This window comes from Passer domesticus, chromosome 7 (assembly GCF_036417665.1).
Source record: "Passer domesticus isolate bPasDom1 chromosome 7, bPasDom1.hap1, whole genome shotgun sequence".
NCBI lineage: Eukaryota > Metazoa > Chordata > Aves > Passeriformes > Passeridae > Passer > Passer domesticus.
In genome coordinates, this window is record NC_087480.1 from 51,505,580 (window position 1) to 51,523,654 (window position 18,075).

Below are 18,075 nucleotides of genomic sequence, written 5' to 3' on the forward strand. Positions count from 1 at the left end.
ACACATTGCAACTTCCCATACACATGCCTGCTAGTTGTTCTAGGGAATGGGGGCAGCAGACAGACTTCCATAGCAGCTGATCACAGAATGAACTAGGTTGGAAAAGACCTTTGAGAGCATCTAGTCCAACCTATGACCTGACACCTCCTCATCAACTAAACCACGGCACTGAGTGCCACATCCAGTCTTTTTTTAAACACATCCAGGGACAGTGACCCCATCACCTCCCTGGGCAGATGATTCCAGTGCCCAATCACTCTTTAAGTGAAGAATTTTTTCCTGACATCCAACCTAAACTTCCCCTGGCACAATTTAAGACTGTGTCCTCTTGTTCTGTCAGTGGTTGCCTGGGGGGAAGAGACCAACCCCCACCTTTCAGGTGCCTGTAGAGAGTGCCAAGGTCTCCCTTGAGCCTCCTTTTCTCCAGGCTAAACATCCCCAACTCCCTCAGTTGTTCCTCACAAGGCTCGTGTTCCAAGCCCCTCACCAGCCGTGCTGCCCTACTCGGGACACATTTGAGCATCTCAACATCCTTGCTAAACTGAGGGGCCCAGAACCGGACACAAACCGGATCCAACAAGTCTGCTCCATTTGTTTAGCCACACTCCAGAATTACTCTTGGCCTGTGGCAGGAAAAGAACAGGGCAAGCCCTGATCTCCACTGGGTGCCTACATTTACCAGGGAAGAGGCAAGCTCTACTGATCCATAGTTAAAGGCCTCTCTTTTGAAGAGAGGCCTTAATTAAGCCAGATGACAGGCTGTCATGACAAGAAATGCCTTCGGGCAACCTCATTTATTGAGCCTTCCCAGGTGCCACCCACTGCTGGCTTTGGAGAGCCCCGCAGAGCCCCACCAGGCTGGCACAGGCACAGCCTGGGGCACTCGCTGCGCCTGGCGTTCACCGAACACCGCTCGTTCCGCAGAGCAAGAGGCAAAACAAAACATTTCGATCTGTATTTTGTCAACCAACACACATAAAACAAACAGTGTTGTAACACGGAAAGGAGAAGCCAATTTTTCTTTCCTCTCACAACAAAAAGAGTTCTGGAACCCTGGTGATGCTGTCTTTGGCATTATGCATACAGTCTCATGCAATCCCACCTGTGCCATGAATTACCAACAGTCTAAGCTACAAATTAACACCAAGAAAACATTCAAAGTGCAGTCCCTCTCACAGTTCTACAGTAAATCTTACTGCAGTTGCCTACACTTGTTTAGTGCCTCAATGGCAACAATAACATTAAAACAGGAAAAAAAAAGCCCAGACTACAATTCTGTTATTTCTTCCCATTGGCTGACATTGTCCAGTCTGTCTATGGCTTATCTCATTTTCCCACTTCAGTGCTGGAAAACCCTATCCTTCTCATCCATATGTAGCCAGGGACTGTCCCTGCTTTTGCCTCAGTTCCAACCACCACACTCAGCCCACCAGCCAAATTCAGAGAAGGATGATTGTCTTTCACAACTCTCACTCCTCTATTTTTCCCACATTGGGGGTCTGGGGAGAAAAGGATCTACCCACACCTAGCTACTTAAGAGTTTAACCAATCAGTTAGTCAGTTGAGATATCTGACATCCTATTTTATTTAGGATCACTGTGCAGAAAAGAGATTACCAATTCTAAAGCTTCAAAGACTAAGAAACCAAAACTTCAAATTTAGGTTTAATGTTCTCTTGATTGCATCAGTTCTGCAAAGAAATAAAATGTGCTGTAAAAATTTATCTTATCACTTTGTGATATAAATTTTAATAGTCAGTTCCCTAAGCAATATTAGCCCATATTTTCCTGTTTATCATACAAATAAGCCTAATTTAAGCTTCTAATATACAACTGACTGTGAAATCCATTAGAAAATTACAGTACAAAAATAGAAGAAAATTTATAACTTCTCAGGTAACATTTCTAAATACAATGTAATTTTACTTCCAAATCATTAGTTTTTCCTGTAATTTCCAAGCAAGGGCTTGTCACAGCTGATGATTAAGTTGCCATTCAGAGAATACCTTCAGGGATAGCCCAGGCTAATTCCCAGTTCTATTGCAGTTGTTTGATAAGATGCACACAGCATTTCTAAGATTTCCTTTCTGACTGGCAGACTGTAATAAATTAGGAAACAGAAGTGACATTCCTTATCAAAACCTAACCCAACTGTCTATTTTTACACCTGATTCCCAGACTCGGTTTTCAGAAGATACTTTCATATAACTTAATTTAAATAACAGTAATACTTATCTATTTGCAGGCTGGTAATTCAAAGCATGCATTGGCCTTAATCTGCTTTGAATTAATCCTTTGCATCTTCTATTATAGTTCAAAGAAATGTCTTCAATTAGGTTTAATTACTTCCTTCCACTGCTTTGGATACAGCCCTTATTATATTTCATTACCTTTCCTCATGGACTGCATGGAAAATAGATGCCTAATAGAAGTACAAAACCAACAAATTTATTAAGCAAGTATATTACATATACATAACAATACTGTACATGTATCACACTAATTAAGTTATTATCATAGTCTGCAATCATATAAATGGAATATTAGGAAGGAACTTTTCACAGAAGATCAGCAAAACTTGATTCATTCTCTGAAGTTTTTAATACCTTTCTTACTGAGTTTATAAGTAGTTCTAAATTCCTGAAAGGAAACATGCCTATTAAAGCACAAAAATAATTTATGCTTTTTACTCCAGGGCATATTAAAGAACATCATCTAGACAGTGAGCTGGTTACCAATTGCATTCCTCTGTACTCTGCCTGTCTAGGATGCAAAACAGCTTTAGTCTTTCCAGTTGCCTGGAATACCATACCCATGATTCAACACGGATCCCATAATCTCACTTTTTTCCCCAATTACAGATGGTAGGGAAAAGTAAAGCAATGCCAGTGCAATGTAAGTAAAGCAATTTTTCAAACTTTGTTTGGATGAAAGACTACAAGTGTTGACTTGAAAAACAAAGCGTAACTCCTCTACATAAAATGATTAATCACTATATTGAACCAAAACAATCCTATGTCAACTAAAGGGAAACATCAGATCAATGTTACTATAACATTTCTGGTCCAAGCAATGAGACAACCTTTAAAGGTCCCTTCCAACCCAAACCATTCTACAATCCTATGAAAACAGCAAAATTTTTTACGTAATTAGTAATAAAATACTGATAAACAATAAAACTAACAATTAATAAACTGCACAGTTGTTTACAGAACACTTTACTGATTGAAGAAATATATGACTAGTAATCACACATCTCAGGCTGCTAGTCATAGAGATTGGAGACTGAACAATTTCAAAGCTTATTTTCATTTAGCACAAGAAAATAAATGTTCCCTCACTGTAAATATTTTTTCCATCAACTGAACGTTCAGGTTTTTGTGTTATTTTAGTTCCACACAGACACCCCTCAAGTAGACTTCCCACAGTTTTATCTAACATACTGATGAGTTTTCCATTTTCCTTCTTTCAAGAATGTTTATTTCCATAAATGGATGACATTTTCCACAGCTTGCTTTAGAGCACTTTGATGCAATGCTTCACAAGACACTCTGCAAACACAGGGGATGCTTAATGGCACCATGAGCAAAATCCTGACAAGCCCTGGTACCTTGCCTTGAAGCCCAGAAGGAAACTCAACTCTCCACCCTTATTCATGAGGGACTTAGGACTTCCCGTTGAGAGAAAGATGGGGCAGAAAGAAAAAAAATTAAAAGAAGCAACACTGTCAAATCCCATTTTCTTTTCAGCATCACTGATAATGTTTTCCTGCAGATTTTAAAGGTAAAAACAAGTTATCATCCATTTCCACAGTATCTGTGACCTGAATGATACCTGCCCATTGGGGGATGTGCTTTTCACTGTACAATTGTTCCTCACTGCAATGGCCTCAGGCAGATTTGAAACTGAGGATCTGAAGTAAAAGCAAAAGAGAGGAGTTCTAACAGCTCTCGCAGTCTGCATTCAGAACAAGTACACCAAAGTCAGCTTCTCCCCCTGGAATCAATGAATGGGGAGTGATAATAAGGTCTCATGCAAGATTTCAGTGGGGAAAAAAGCACAGTCAATCTTCTTGTTAATTCGTAAGTGCCACCAAGTGGAACATTAGTTGTAGCTAATACTGAAAGCTGAATTTTCAGAGACACTCATTTTACAAGCTGCACCAAGAGTAAAGAATATTATGGAAGTAAAGCTTTAACAAAATGCCAGCTGAGCTTCATCTCATGTGTCTCAAAAGCACAAGCACCCCTGGGAGATAGCAGAGGAACTAACACAAGGCTTTTCCAACAAGTGGTCAAACTTGGAATATCGATGGCATTTAGTAAAACAACAAGAGAAACAAAATGTCTTCAGAATCCAGCAAAATATGAGATCACAAGCAATTTTGGTATTTTTTATTTGTCAGACGAGCATCGCTCTGTCAATAAAGACCACCTACAGTACAGTCACTGCTGCCTCTTGCTCTTGCAGGATCCAACAAGGGAAAACTTTGTCTAGTCTTGTTTGGCCATAACACAAAGCATAGTGAAGTAGAGTGGACTTCGAATAACTCCTCCAAGCTCTCTGACTGACACAGTGAGTAATCATTCTCTTAATTTAAAAAATTTGGCTGGGGGACACAGTGATAGAAATAACACCTATGATCTGCAGAAATAGGAAGCATAAAAGAACACCAAACATTTTAGGAATATATATACATATATATATACATATATACACTCATTTGCTGAGTAAGAGACCATACCTGAAGAAATAAAGGGCCTAAAAGCATAGATTCAACAGACACTGTCACAAACTGTCTATAAGGCTGCTTGAGTATAATTACTGTCTAAAACTGCAGCATCAGTGCTACTGGAACACACTACAACTTCCTAAATAAATCAGGCTTAACATTCAGTCAAGTGTGGAAGTTAAGAATGCAAATACTTTGTGGTATGTGCAGTTTGTGCTGCAGGTGAGGAGGTGGTGGCACCTGTGGACATGGGAGATGGCCCAGGGGCATTCTCCAAAGGTAGCAAAGCTGGACAGCGTGGAACCAGCTCACCTGGGAAAGGTTATACAGGTACTACAAGCCCAGGGCAAACAATGACCTCCATCAGGATCGCATGATATAGGAAACACTCCCCTTTTTCCATTCTAGGCACACTAAAACCATATTCCAGCATTCAGCAGGCACCAATTTATCAAAATGTGCCTTGCCTCCTGTGTAACTCGGGGCAGCAGGGCCTCCACAGAATAAAGCTGAATTTCTGCTACAGAACTTCCCATTTAAAGAGTGGCTAGATCCAGTCTGGGCTTATTTACTATACAGTGGCAAGCAATCTCTACTAACAGTATGAGCTCCTACTCTTGCAGGAGTATTTTGGTAGTAGGAACCTCATAAAGATTTCCTGACCCCTTCTAGGCCGCTGCCTCATACTCGCACCACCTCCTCAGCTGGGCCAAATGCAACCCTGCAATACTCAGGAAACTAATTCATCTTAAAAATAACACTCAAGAAAGCAAAAGGAGTCCTTGTAACCCAGCTGCATCTTTGGTTTACGCAGCAGCTATGCCGCACCACAGAGGGGAGGTGAGCAGCTGCAGGTGGCTCTGCAGAGGGGCCAGTCCATGAAGCAGAGCTGTGCTGGGATGTGCTGCTCCCTGGGACACACAGGGACACACAGGGACACGGCCACACACTGCCTGCCTGCTCTGGGCTGCATGCTCGACTCTGCCACCCCAGCCTGTTCTCGTGGTTGAGGCAGTTACAGACAGGGTCACCGACCCTCCACATTTAGGGTTACCAAGAGGAAGCGTGGATAGAGTGGGGGAAGCTTCAATGGCATTTCCAGGTCCTCAGTTCTCTGTTTTCACCTTGAGTGACCTGGTAAAACCACTAAGATTCTTTAATTTGTTTAATGAAATATGAGTGGGCAAATGGCAGCAAACACAAAGTAAAAATACAGTATCAACTCCATTTCATAGTAAGAGTTGGGAACTGCAGAGACAGACTTCCAGGATCCTGTAACAAGTACAGAGAACTTAACACTGGCTGAGAGAACATGCACAATAAAGCAAGGATGCTGTTCAAGAAGTGTCCCTAAAAGGTGCCATTTCTTCTCTCTGGTTTGGAGTATTCTTTTCTCTTCCAACTGCTGCTCTCAAGAAAAACATTTAGTAGGGTAAAACTAATTTTTCTGTAAAGCTATTTTTATATCCCATGGAAAAAATGGGGAAAAAAAGACAGAAAAGGAAAAGAGACGTGCACAGAGACAGCTGTCTGAAATTCTCTCTGTAATCATATGGAAAAAAGTTACAAAAGCTTTTTTTTTGGCAAAACTTCCATTCCCCAGTTACTAAAGATGTGTCTTCCACTAGTTTTTTCCCCATGTTACACATTCCACAGTCCCAAGGATCCCACAGAATGAGTCAGCCTCATTCTCCATTCCATTTTTTAAATGTTGGGGTTTTTTGTTTCCACATAAGAAGCAGTAACAGCTCTCTTGTGTTAATAGCTGATTTTAGCCTGAGTAGCTTGTCAGAACTGAATGCAAACACAGGAAAACTACAACAGATCAGCTGACATGAAGTAACTTGTAAATAACTTATCCACATGGCTCAGAGGACTGAGGTAGAAAAGTTTAGTAAAACTATAAGGAATTTAAACATCACATAAGCCCCACTGTGGACACACATAACCTGGAATTGAAATACTTAGTCCCCTGACAAATCAAACTAAACAGAATTTTATAGGAACTTTATTCTGGTGTAACTGCACCCCACAGCAGAACACAACACATCAAAACACAAAAGCTTTCCAATCTTTTTGAATTAATCTAAAAGATAAAGTGATTTCCACATATGGAGAAGGGCCAGATCATAGTAACTTTGAGTACATACACAAACCACAAGCAGATAATTTTATACTCTAATGTAAAATAATGCACTGATAATTATTGAAAGTACACCAAGAAGCACTCTAATGGCCTCAACAGGTTGGTAATAATACCAATGTGTATATTAAAGAGTTCATAATAGATACACATTGTTATTTCTTCAATGTAATGGCAGCCCATCAGTCCAAGAAAATCATTATGTTCAAATCAGGCTAAACAATAGATTTGGAGGAAACTAAAAGCTGATGGCTAACAAAAGGTTGCAAAACTTAAAAGAAAAAAATAATCGGTATTTGGCTTCTGGCTTTTCCTATTTAGAAGAAAATCACCAGACCTCACAGAACCAACGTTACGTGTTTAGGGGGACACTGTCTTTGCCAAAGCCTTGGCAAACTTCTCCTAGTATTGAGATCATATATAATTTTAAGGAAAATCATTTAAGAAAGAGACATTAAGCTACCCAATCCAACACCAAACAAACACTGCAAGGAACACATCATTAGAAGAGACAGGAACTATAAATAATTCATTTACACATCTTCTGTACAAATTGCTGTTCCCATGAAATAAACATGTTTTTTCTGATTACTTCCAACCGCTCCACACCTGCCATCCTACTTGCCTAGGCCAGCATTCCTCTGCCTATTGTTAATGCAAATGCTGAAAACATATCTTTGGTAAGAAGCTACTGCTTCATTTAATTAGTAGCAAGTGTAGTGCTCCCATGTTAATTTTAAACGTCACACATGGTATGCAGGTAAACAAGAATTGCTTAACAGGACTGCCTTTACATGACATGAACCATTGCTCCTGAACAACATCACTTAGAAAATATCATCTCCTAAACCCTTCCAGTTCAGTTCCTGCCTCACCTTTGTTCTTCTCAATAGTAAATATGACAATGAATATCCAGAATGGTATTTTTCCCACTTCCAAATATATAAACCAAAAATTGTTATGTTTTTCAGGTGCTACTTCTAAAATAATGAGAACCAAAATAACTGTCATTATTTTAAATACAAATCCCTTTTATACAAATTTTGTACTCATAACATAACTTTAGCTAGTTGACTGACTTAGAAAAAAGCTAGTACACCTGTACAGCTCCCAGAAAGCCTATGAATGCACCAGCTTAAGGATATCTTATCTATCATCATCACACAATGTAACTTGGGACACGGCTATCAAAAGCAGGTATGTAACCATGTCAAGGCAATATCTGCATAAACAAAGGATGTTCCTGAAGGGGCAGGGGGAGTACAGAGAACACTCAGCTCAATATTTAACATTTCCTGTGATCACTCAAAGCAGTTCTCATCGAGGCATAATTTCTTCTGTCCACTGATTGAGGAACACAACACACATTACAGTCACACACTGTCCTTCCAATGAAGCTGCTGGGAAAGCAGTGGCCAAGCCACTCCTTCTCAGCAGTCCACAGGTTATTTTAAAGAACCACCACAGAAAATGCAGCAGATGCAGCTTTTCCTCCAAAGCAACAGCAAATTCATTCCATCTGAGTATTTGATGCTGACAACAGCAAAGCAACTGCTCCCTCAGCTTCTGAGATAACAGGCCCAAGGCAGAGTTTTGCCTTATTTATTGAGAATACATCCAATAAATGGAGCTGCCTTTCCCCACCTTGTTTACAGATCTCCACAAAAGATCAGTTTCTCCTAGCTCCTGGTCAGAGGTCTCAGAGATGTCTCAATCACTAGCAAGATAAAACACACCTCCACCTCTTGTTATCATGTATGTGCACACTTCCAACCCTCTGTGGTATGAATCCAGATATGGATGGAGAGCAGCTGACAAGCAGAAGAAAGTATTGGGAAAGCGTCATGGATAGCAACCACAAAATAAATGATCTGTATAATATCTGAAAGTAAAATTAAAAATTCAAAATAAATTCAGAATCACTAATTTTTCTTGCACAAAATAGCTCTTTATATTACGGTAAAAGCTGCTCTGGGGAGCAGATTGGTCCAAAAATTATGTTTATCCAGTAGCCACCAGGACAATAAAGAAATTCACTTTCCATTTCATGTGTAAGCATTTTACCTTTCCTAGAAAACACACAGAAATTTTTTTTCCTAAGCCACAGACACAGAAAAAAATCCTCTTAACAAAAAGTCAATCTTCTGTGTAGATACTGCTTTCCTGGGAAAAGATGAGAAAACAAATCCTGGAAAGATCACTATGTCCAGTGTTACACTTCTGGAAGGCACATAAGATACTGCTGGAATGAAACATGGCAAAGGAACAGACAAAATACTAAAAGCTCTGCCTTTTTAAATTAACCACACAGATGTTGTGATACTTGTGATTAAAACATAAATATGGGGTCTTTTAGCTGCATTTCACACTCCCTTAAATTAATCATGAATGTTTGGCAAGAAAACAAGATGTCTTTTCTTCTGGGTGCCGTGTCACTAGAAATAGGCAATAGTACATCTGTCCTGTATTTCAAGGAATTTCAATATATTATGTCAAAGTATAGCAATTTGCTGCTTTCTGCGATGGTTTATGTCATACTCTGGCTTGCCAAGTTATCTGGCATTCAGGACTACAAAATGGAAATTGAAAAACATGAACAAGATATAAACCACCAAAGCTCACACACAAGTTTACAAATGGCTGAATTTTGAGACAATTCCCTTTAATATGTGATCCCATACTCCTGATAACCACAGAACTGACTGGGCAATTTGGCCAAATCAATTTGGGCAGGGACACCTTTCCTTAAACCAGGCTGCTCAAACAGCACACAAAGACAGTGTGCACCTTCCCTAGGGGGGAAGCCTAAAACATCTGGGTGACAGAGGCTTCATTGTTTGAAGATGAAGTGCAAGACAAAAACCTTTCCCCATTATTGCTTCATCAAATAACTACTTCAATGTATAAGACACATCATAACTTCATGCTGGTTTTGTGGTTTTACTTTTCACACCTCCAAGCCAGACACAAAGCTCCTGTTTTAAACCAACTGTTTGCTGAAGTGTGCTGAAAACTGGAGGTTTTCTTGGTTCAGCTACATGGGCATCAAAATCAAATTCACTCAGCCTAGACTGACTAGATGCTGTCTCTTTCTGGGACAGGGCTAAAAAACTGTCTTTAAAGTATGATTAGGATAAGGTAATTACAAGCCAGAGTGAAAAGTGGTTTTATACCTCTCAGAATTTAATTTTCCTTAACTTTTCAAGAAGTGAACATAACAAAATTCCATATACTGCACTCCATAAAATCTCACATGGTAATTAAGCACCACTGGACCATGATACAGCAAATCCTAGCCCTGCACATTGCATTCATTAATGCAGCTTCATTTACTTTGGAGCAATTTAGAGGTAAACAATGTAGAACCACAAAAAAAATCATTTTATCTAGAAACAGAGCAATTGTAAGAAATTTATTTAAAATAGAAATATCCAATGAAGAAGGAGCATTAGAATGAATTAAAAATGAAGTTTTGCCAGTTTTGTTGGGTGGGGTGAAAAAAGATGGGAACATTAACCCGTAACAAATAAGGATGGAGTGATCCACAAGAAAACTGGTTATTACCTCAGAAATCCAGATTCTTCTCTGTAACTCCTCCTTGCATCCACCTACTACTTTCCAGCTCAGTTATGCACATCTCATAAGGGCCACCTTTGCATATTTACACCTTCCCTCCCTAGAGATAGAACCATATCATCCTAGGAGTGATTCCAGTTACAAGAGAAGTGCTGCAGCACACAGAGCTGCAGGTTAAGACAAGCTGAGGAGAGAGCTCCCATTACAGCAAACCTGCAGCAAAGCTGGGAATTGGCCCATCCGTGCAGCATCCTCCCATGTGGAGGGCAGGTCACCCTTGGTCCTTTTCCAAGGATCTCTCCATCTCTTGTCATGCCAGAAGGAAGAGCACAGCATGAGAATCAAAGAGGATCCAAGTACAACTCTCAGCACAGGAGAGTGGATGGATACCAAGCATAAACATTGCTGCAGTCAATTTAACAGACAAGAATGTGAATTATCTTGGATCTGATTCAAGCAGGATATAGAGGTCAAATCTATGGAAATGTTTGCATCCTGCAAAACTCTAAGAGAGAATGGAATTATGGTGAGACTCAGAGCCTACCCTGCACAACAGAGCAGACTGAAACAGAGAACACACTTTTGATGATATAGGAATTTGGGAGGAAATATCTACACTCATTATCATGTACACAGAGGTAAAAAGAAAAATCAAATTAATAACTAAATATCCATTATTACAAGTATCCAAACACTGGGATCAGAGCCTTTCAGACCTTCTGCTTCTCCCCTCTGAACAGCTACTTGCCAGGGTGAAAAATTCAATGTAATGAGATCAGCTTTGCTATTTTAGTCTCAAAAGTGCAGATGGAGCATATGCCTGTAGATAGTAATATTATCTGTATTACTGCAGTGTCTGAAGACCCCAATCAGACATAGGCCATTGAACACTCAGAAAAAATTCTCAAAGAAAATTCCTGCCAAAAACAGTTCACTATGTGCACTAAGGGAAAAACGCAACCTGTGAATTTAATTAAACCAGTGGAGATAACCACGGAGAGGAAGCATGTAAAAGAATTGAAGATGAACACACAGCTACTGTCAACTTTGACAAAATCCTGCAGAAGACCCATAAGCCTGTGCTGGAGGGTTTTGTTTGAAACAAACAAAAGTAAGTTATGCTTTGCAAAACAGTTCTTTCAATCTTTAAATTAGATTTTAAAAATATCAGAGTCCATAAATGTTAGTTGGCCACCTGCTTACTTTGAGAGGACCCTAATCAGCTGTGGTAATAAGAACATCGCCTCACATTATGCAAATAATATTTAAACCACAGAGTTCTGCTGAAGGTTTGTGATCCCTGTCGATGGAAGGTCACATCCAGCCCCCAGGCACACGAAACCTCTGTTGTTCACTGCACAGTAAATACACAGCACACAGACCAGAAGGAAGTGTGTTCCTGGATTTCATGCTCAGTCCTCACTGTACAGGCCCATCACACATGGATTTTATTAAGCTCTACCACATGAAGTCCACACAGTGAAAATTGTACTTGGATGACAACATAATCTATCTCCATCGTCTTCAGAACTTCCATTCAAAGAGAAGAGTTTGGGAACAGGGTCAGACAATGTCCTGCAAACTGCATCAAACCAGGCTTATTTGCTTTAAAATATCATGGTCCAGTCTTCACTGCGGGATAGCATGGTTTTAAAGAGTGGTGTAATTCATGCTGTGTTTATCATACAGTGACACATACTTTGAAGTATTATTTTTCAATTATGCAGGAAGTGGAGTAGGAAGTAATTTATGGTGTGAAATCTGTCCTTATCTTCAAGAGTCACTGGCAGATACAGTGGAACTTAGGGACTTCAATGTCATTAGGGACAAGAGTGACTACATAACCAGTAATCACTGCTAATCTAGTAGCTGGCAAGGTGACATGCAGCTACCATAGTAACCAGCATAAGATCAACTGTTTGTTTCCAAAAAGTGCCTACACTTCACTCAGCTACTTGGCATGTTTTTTAAAGTCATGACAGAGAAAATAAAAACACATCATGCACTTTAGAACTTGCATCTTTCCCTGCTTTTCTTTAACAGAGGAGAGAATGCCTCAAAATAATAATTTCACTGGTTTTACTGGGAATGCCCCAATACTGAGTAGAAGATAAAGTTTCTGGAGCCACATAACATCAGTAACATCCCCATCTCTCCTACCTAGGAAGAGTGCACAACAAACAGCAGAGAGACAGCAGGCGCCTTTAGGGAGAATCCCCTTCAAAGCATTTTTGCACAGGCTGCACACAGATTATTTCATGCAGCAGAGTACAAGGAGATGTTCTACATCTGAAGGTGATACACCTCTTCCAACACGCTCATACTCACTCCAAGTAACTACAGCTAATTATTAACCACCACCCTTGCTCTTTGCACTTTACAGACCACTCTATCCAATTACATTTATATTAAACTCTCACTCACACAACTCCAGCATTCAACAAGTCTCAACATCCGTCAGGGGGGCTAAAAATCTAGGAAGAGAGGAGGGCAAGCCACAAGACAGAGTCAGAGGGACACTCAGGGCTGAAGTGGAAAGGACACACAGCTGTTCTGGCTTCCCATCCACTGTGCAACCACTTATTTCAAATCTATACCTACAGATTTCTGGGGGCTTTTTTCCAGTTTCCACACAAGCTTAGGGCAAACCCCAGGGAAAGGAAAGGGAAGGCTATAGCTAACAGGTTTATATTTTCAGGAAGGTATGAGCCTTGTTAGGGAAAAAGCTTTAGACATTACATTAAAAACTTCTATACAAGTAAGTATCTCGAGGTAGACATTTAAATTACTCCTGTGGGATGTTTGTCAGAGAAAATCCAGCTTGCCTTATGGCAGTGCTAATCTTCTCATATCTGTTTCACTTTTTATCCTTGCACCTGCCTGTATTAACAAGATTAAGAATTAAGCTGGAAGAGGGCTGTCTGTCAGGGAATACCAATTAATCTATTGATTTAACCATCAGAATAACAACCAAATGGAGTTCCTGGCCCAGGCAAACAGAAGGTTTTTATTGCATTATAATTCAAAATCCAAGTTGTGCTTGTGGCAGGATATGTCACCAGACTGCAGAGGAAACAATTAGGAGAGCAGAAGACACACTGGCATTTTCTTGTGAAAGGATTCTTACTTAACTCTTATGGCCAAAAGGAAGATTTTGCATGTGATCTTGCCACAGAAGTCTAAGAAAATAAGAATTTCTGTTTTCCAGAGCACTGGCAGATCCAACCAAAGTCATTTAGGGAGTGTTTAAACAGAAGCGCACATGCTTATCTTTATGAAACCAGGCTCCATTCACAGAGCTCACATCTTCTCATCTCAAATCACAACTCTGAGCTGCGTTACTGCTAAGTTTCCACCTAGCTCCGAGCAGAACCTGCTAGTTCAGGGAAGTTTCTGCACTTGCAGCAGACTTGGCCGTATTTATTAAAATAAGCTACCACAACCTACAAGACAGACAACTCAAAAAACATCCATGTACCACAAACCCACTAGCTGAGAATGAATGAATGGGGAAAAGACTGCAGCAAAATAACCAGTTTTTTTCCAACCTGAATGCCCCAAAAGTAGTGCTAAGGATCAGATTCTTGGAGACACCGAAATGTTCATTATCCCAAAGCTTTTTCAAAGTTTTGCAATTTATCCACTTTGCTAACACGCTGAAAGCAACTGCTGTGACAGGCCATCCCGAAGTTTGAGTTAATCAACTCCATGCTAGAAGATCAGGTCGCAAATAACAGAGAACTCACAGAACAGTTTCACTCGCTGAAAGAGACAGAGTGCAAACACACACAAAGTATGCACGGAAAGCAGCAAGGAAGTGACAAACGGGGCTGAAACAGACCAGGTGACAAACCGAGCTGAAACACACCAGGTGACAAACCGAGCTGACACAGACCCGGTACACAAACGGAGCTGACACAGACCCGGTGACAAATGGATCTGAGCCCTCGGAAGGCAGGCACAGGACAGTGACTCCATGCCAGTGACAGCCCAGGGAACAAACGCCGCTTGTTCCCGACTGGCCGCACTTCCGCCTCCTCCCCTCCCATTCAATCCCGGCGCTGCCGCTGCTCCCTCCATCCCCAAGCCATGCGGGCTCCAAATACTTTCACCTCGGTGAGGGAAGCAGGCTGGAGAAAGCATGTGATCACACGGTAAGTTTATGCTTCTGTTTGCTGGCATGAAGGGGGAAAGCCCGCTATCAAATAGGCTGCTTAATTAGAAAATGCGGTTAAATGCTAAGTGTAATTGTGCGGAGCATGTGGATCTGGAGCAGATTGAGCAGGGGAGTGTGCGCTTAAGGAGCAACTGGGACAGCTGTGGACATTTGCAGCCGCTGCTTTAAGAGCAGTAAATGCTGCATGGTTAGAAAAATAAAATAAGTTGCCCGTTTTGTCCTCTGTGCTGGAAGTCTGTTGCCCAAATGCTATTGCTCCTGAGGGAATCCACCGCAGACAACGCTGAGACACCCCGGAGCCCCTCTCCCCCCTCCCCTTATTCGGTACGCACTTCTCCTGCCGCTAGCTCACAGTTCTGACAATGCAGGGAGAAGGGAAAGAATGGCAGAGGGAAGCAGAGCACAGCTGTGCGTTCCAGAATCTCTCCATATTCATTTGCCAAACAAAGCCAGGACTCCAAAAGACAACGAAGATGCATTAGGACTGTACCAAATCCACGCCTCTGAGCAGCGAGGGGCTCTCGAACAATGCATTCAAGCAACAGATAGAGATTTACCTTCAAAATGCAGGCCATGTTCTCTCTCTATCCTTCCTACCAAAGAGCTGCAGGATTCTACTTTGTGAGCAGCAGTTCCAGTGTCAGGCAAGAGGCTGGCAGAGCCGCAGAACTGCTGGAGCCTACATTCCTGTAGATCCAAACGAAGGTAGCACGCACCCAGGATCCGTTAGTCATATTAGTCTTTTTATGCCCCGTTCGTCCCACCCATCAGCTCCTGCCACTGGCTGGGAGCCAGCCCAGCACCTCCCCTCCGTCACATGACCGAGTTTGATTCATGGCTCCGGAGCGTTTTCGCGAGCTGCGGGACGTGCGAGCGGCAGGCTGCAGCCACAGGGGCTCTGCGATGCCCCGTGTTCGTGATCGATCCCTGTGCAGCCCTCCCGGTGCTGCCGACAGTCGGGCACCGAGGTCCGAACTGCCTCTGCTTTTGGGGCTGGAAAAATCCTTATGCTGCTTGTTAGAGTGGAGTGTGGTGTTATGTTCAGCCCTTTTCACTATACAGCAGGCTTCCCTTTGTCTAAATTGCTGCCCTGTGAGAAATAATCATTATCAGCAGCCCAAATGTGCCAGCAGACGCGTGTGCGTTGTGCTGTGCGCGGCTTTTCCAGTGAAGAGCTGGCATCCGTCACAGGGAGTGAAAGCTTGGGTTCGATTGTGAGGGGTTTTTGCTTGTGCAACTTTATTTGAACTTTCTTAAGATAAGAAAGTGGGGTAAAGTGCAGATGAATAAATTCAGCTGTTGAAGAAATCGTTCACTTTACATAATCTCATCAAATTCAAATTATTCTCTTACATAACATACTCTGTATATCATAAAGCCTTTACTTCATATTTGTCACTTCTCCTGCAGTCTCTTTCTCCCCTTTTTACACTTTCTCAGTACTTCTCATTACTTCATCTTGGAACCCTTTGCATTTTCTGTACTTGGCACCTTCCCTGTATTCCTTTTGTGCCACATTGCTTCACTCCTTCTGCTTTGGTACCAAAAGCTCTCTGGCTGCCTTAATAAATTCCTTGTAGTGGGTGTCTTTACCCTGTCTGCAGCAGCTCAGGTACCTGTTTCCATGCAGGCAGTACCCTGCAGCTCAGGTTAAGGAGCCATTTACCACAGAGCCCCTCAATGGGTGGAATCCAGAAGGGGTTGGTGCTGGGCTGCACATTTAACCAATATTCCCAGCCTGGAAGCCTCTCCTATCCAGGTGCAATCCCTCAAGACAGTAAGGAGGTTGGAACTAAAGGATCTCGATGTCCTCACTTGTATGCAGGGGCAAATCCTCCCCGAGAGCAGAGCAGAAAGGGCCTGGAGGGATTTCTCCTTGGCTGCCTTGCTGTGCATTTCCAGAGAAGATGCCAATGTGTGTTTGGCCTTTGCAAAGTGCTGTGCTCTTACACAGGTCCTGCAAACTCCTCAGCATCTCTCACCACTGGAAATCCACTTCCTTGTTCAATTACAGACACAGGCCAAAGCTCTTGAGCTGAAAATTGTAGTATTGCTGGGAAGACTGATGAAAAATAACTTAATGAAGTTTCTATCTGTATTAACTAACACAAAGAAATATCTAAGTGACAAGTCAGTGGAAGAAGGTGGTAAAAGAGGGATTTACAACATTTTCTATTAGAGGCTACCACCAACCAGTGTTAGATCATTCTGGATAGCAGTTTATGTGTATTTAAGTACTTGTTATTCATAAGGAGCTCTGTAACAAAGCTCTGTTTCTTATTGAATAAGATAAACAAATAATTATTTCCTGAATAAAAAATAACTGCCTATTTTTCTCTCCAGCAGTCAAGAATCTTGTTTTCCTTGGAGTGAAACTATTCTTTTTACCTGTGAGAGAACATGAAAGAAGTTTTCATCTGAGGCAAATGAAAAATATTCCACCCCCTTCCCACCACCATCCACCACACCAACTCTGTAAAAAATAAAAGGAATGAGGCTGGAGAGAAACCATCCTGAAAAGGTCAGCCATTTCAACATGCCCAAAGCATTGAGGGATTTCCAGTGAATTATATTCCTTGGAGAAAGGCAGAGGCATGGGTAGTTGTCTTGTTTTAAGCATCTTTGACATGCTTTGATTTTAAACATCATATCAGGCAAAATGTGGTGAACTTTAACTTTTAGACTTTTTGTAAATAGATATTTATCTTAAAAATGCTTCATTAGTACGAACAGCAACAGCCATCCTTCTCTCTTTCTTTCAGGAGAGATATGAGATTTCACTTCATTTTCTCCTTGGGACAAAACTGAAGGTGTGACTTGAGCTGAGATCACCACAAAGAGCAACAGGAAGTCCAGCCTTAGGCTGAGCTAATTTCACCTCAGAGAAACTACACGAGGAAAGGCATCCACCAAATGATAAAAGCAAACAGCCACTGTAAGCACATCATTCCATGGGTCTCATGAAGTGCTTTACCTGAACTTATGATACTCTTGAAATCAGCTTTAGGCCAAACATAGCTCACATGAATTTCAGTCATGCTTGTAACTTCCCATCCAAAATTAACACAGCTGTTGCCTGGTGGGGATGTCAAAGGCAGTGTGAATCTGCCTTTCAAGTCTGAGTCATTGTGACAGGCCACACAAAGTCACTACTTCTCGTGCTGAGGACAAAGACCTTTAGTTCTGGGGACAAAGACCTTCCATGTTTTCCATTTAGTCCAAACCCTTCTGATACATTCCTATGGCGACTTAACCCTGGGGGAAATACGGTTGTGTGGGCAGCAGCCCTTTGCAATTCTAACTCTTAAAAACTAATTCTGTCATAAGGAATCAATCCTTTGTGGAGAAGGCTGATTAAGCCTTAATTTGCAGAGGTTAATACAGCTACAGAATCCCAGCATCCAAGCAGGGGTTGTGGTGCCAGTGTGGGTAGTTCTGCTGGGCAGGC

At 41.5% G+C, this 18,075-nt stretch overlaps 1 protein-coding gene and 1 long non-coding RNA gene across 9 annotated transcripts in view; one reads left to right on the plus strand and one right to left on the minus strand.

Moving 5' to 3' along the window:
* Positions 1–18,075, minus strand: part of ST6GALNAC3 (ST6 N-acetylgalactosaminide alpha-2,6-sialyltransferase 3) — a 235,656-nt gene that overhangs the window by 202,439 nt on the left and 15,142 nt on the right. The window contains exon 1 of one of the 8 annotated variants that reach the window (XM_064428586.1): positions 15,185–15,521. The exons of 2 other annotated variants lie outside the window; for them this stretch is intronic. In XM_064428586.1, coding sequence (XP_064284656.1) covers positions 15,185–15,202 — 18 coding nt within the window. In that variant the 5' untranslated portion in view covers positions 15,203–15,521. Of the gene's footprint in view, positions 1–15,184; positions 15,568–18,075 lie in introns of those variants that run through there. 5 more of the 8 variants (XM_064428589.1, XM_064428588.1, XM_064428595.1 and 2 more) reach the window with 5 other exon arrangements.
* Positions 14,340–17,569, plus strand: LOC135305185 (uncharacterized). The gene is made up of 3 exons (XR_010366457.1): positions 14,340–14,604; positions 16,971–17,148; positions 17,390–17,569. It is a non-coding gene; the product is annotated as an uncharacterized LOC135305185 (long non-coding RNA).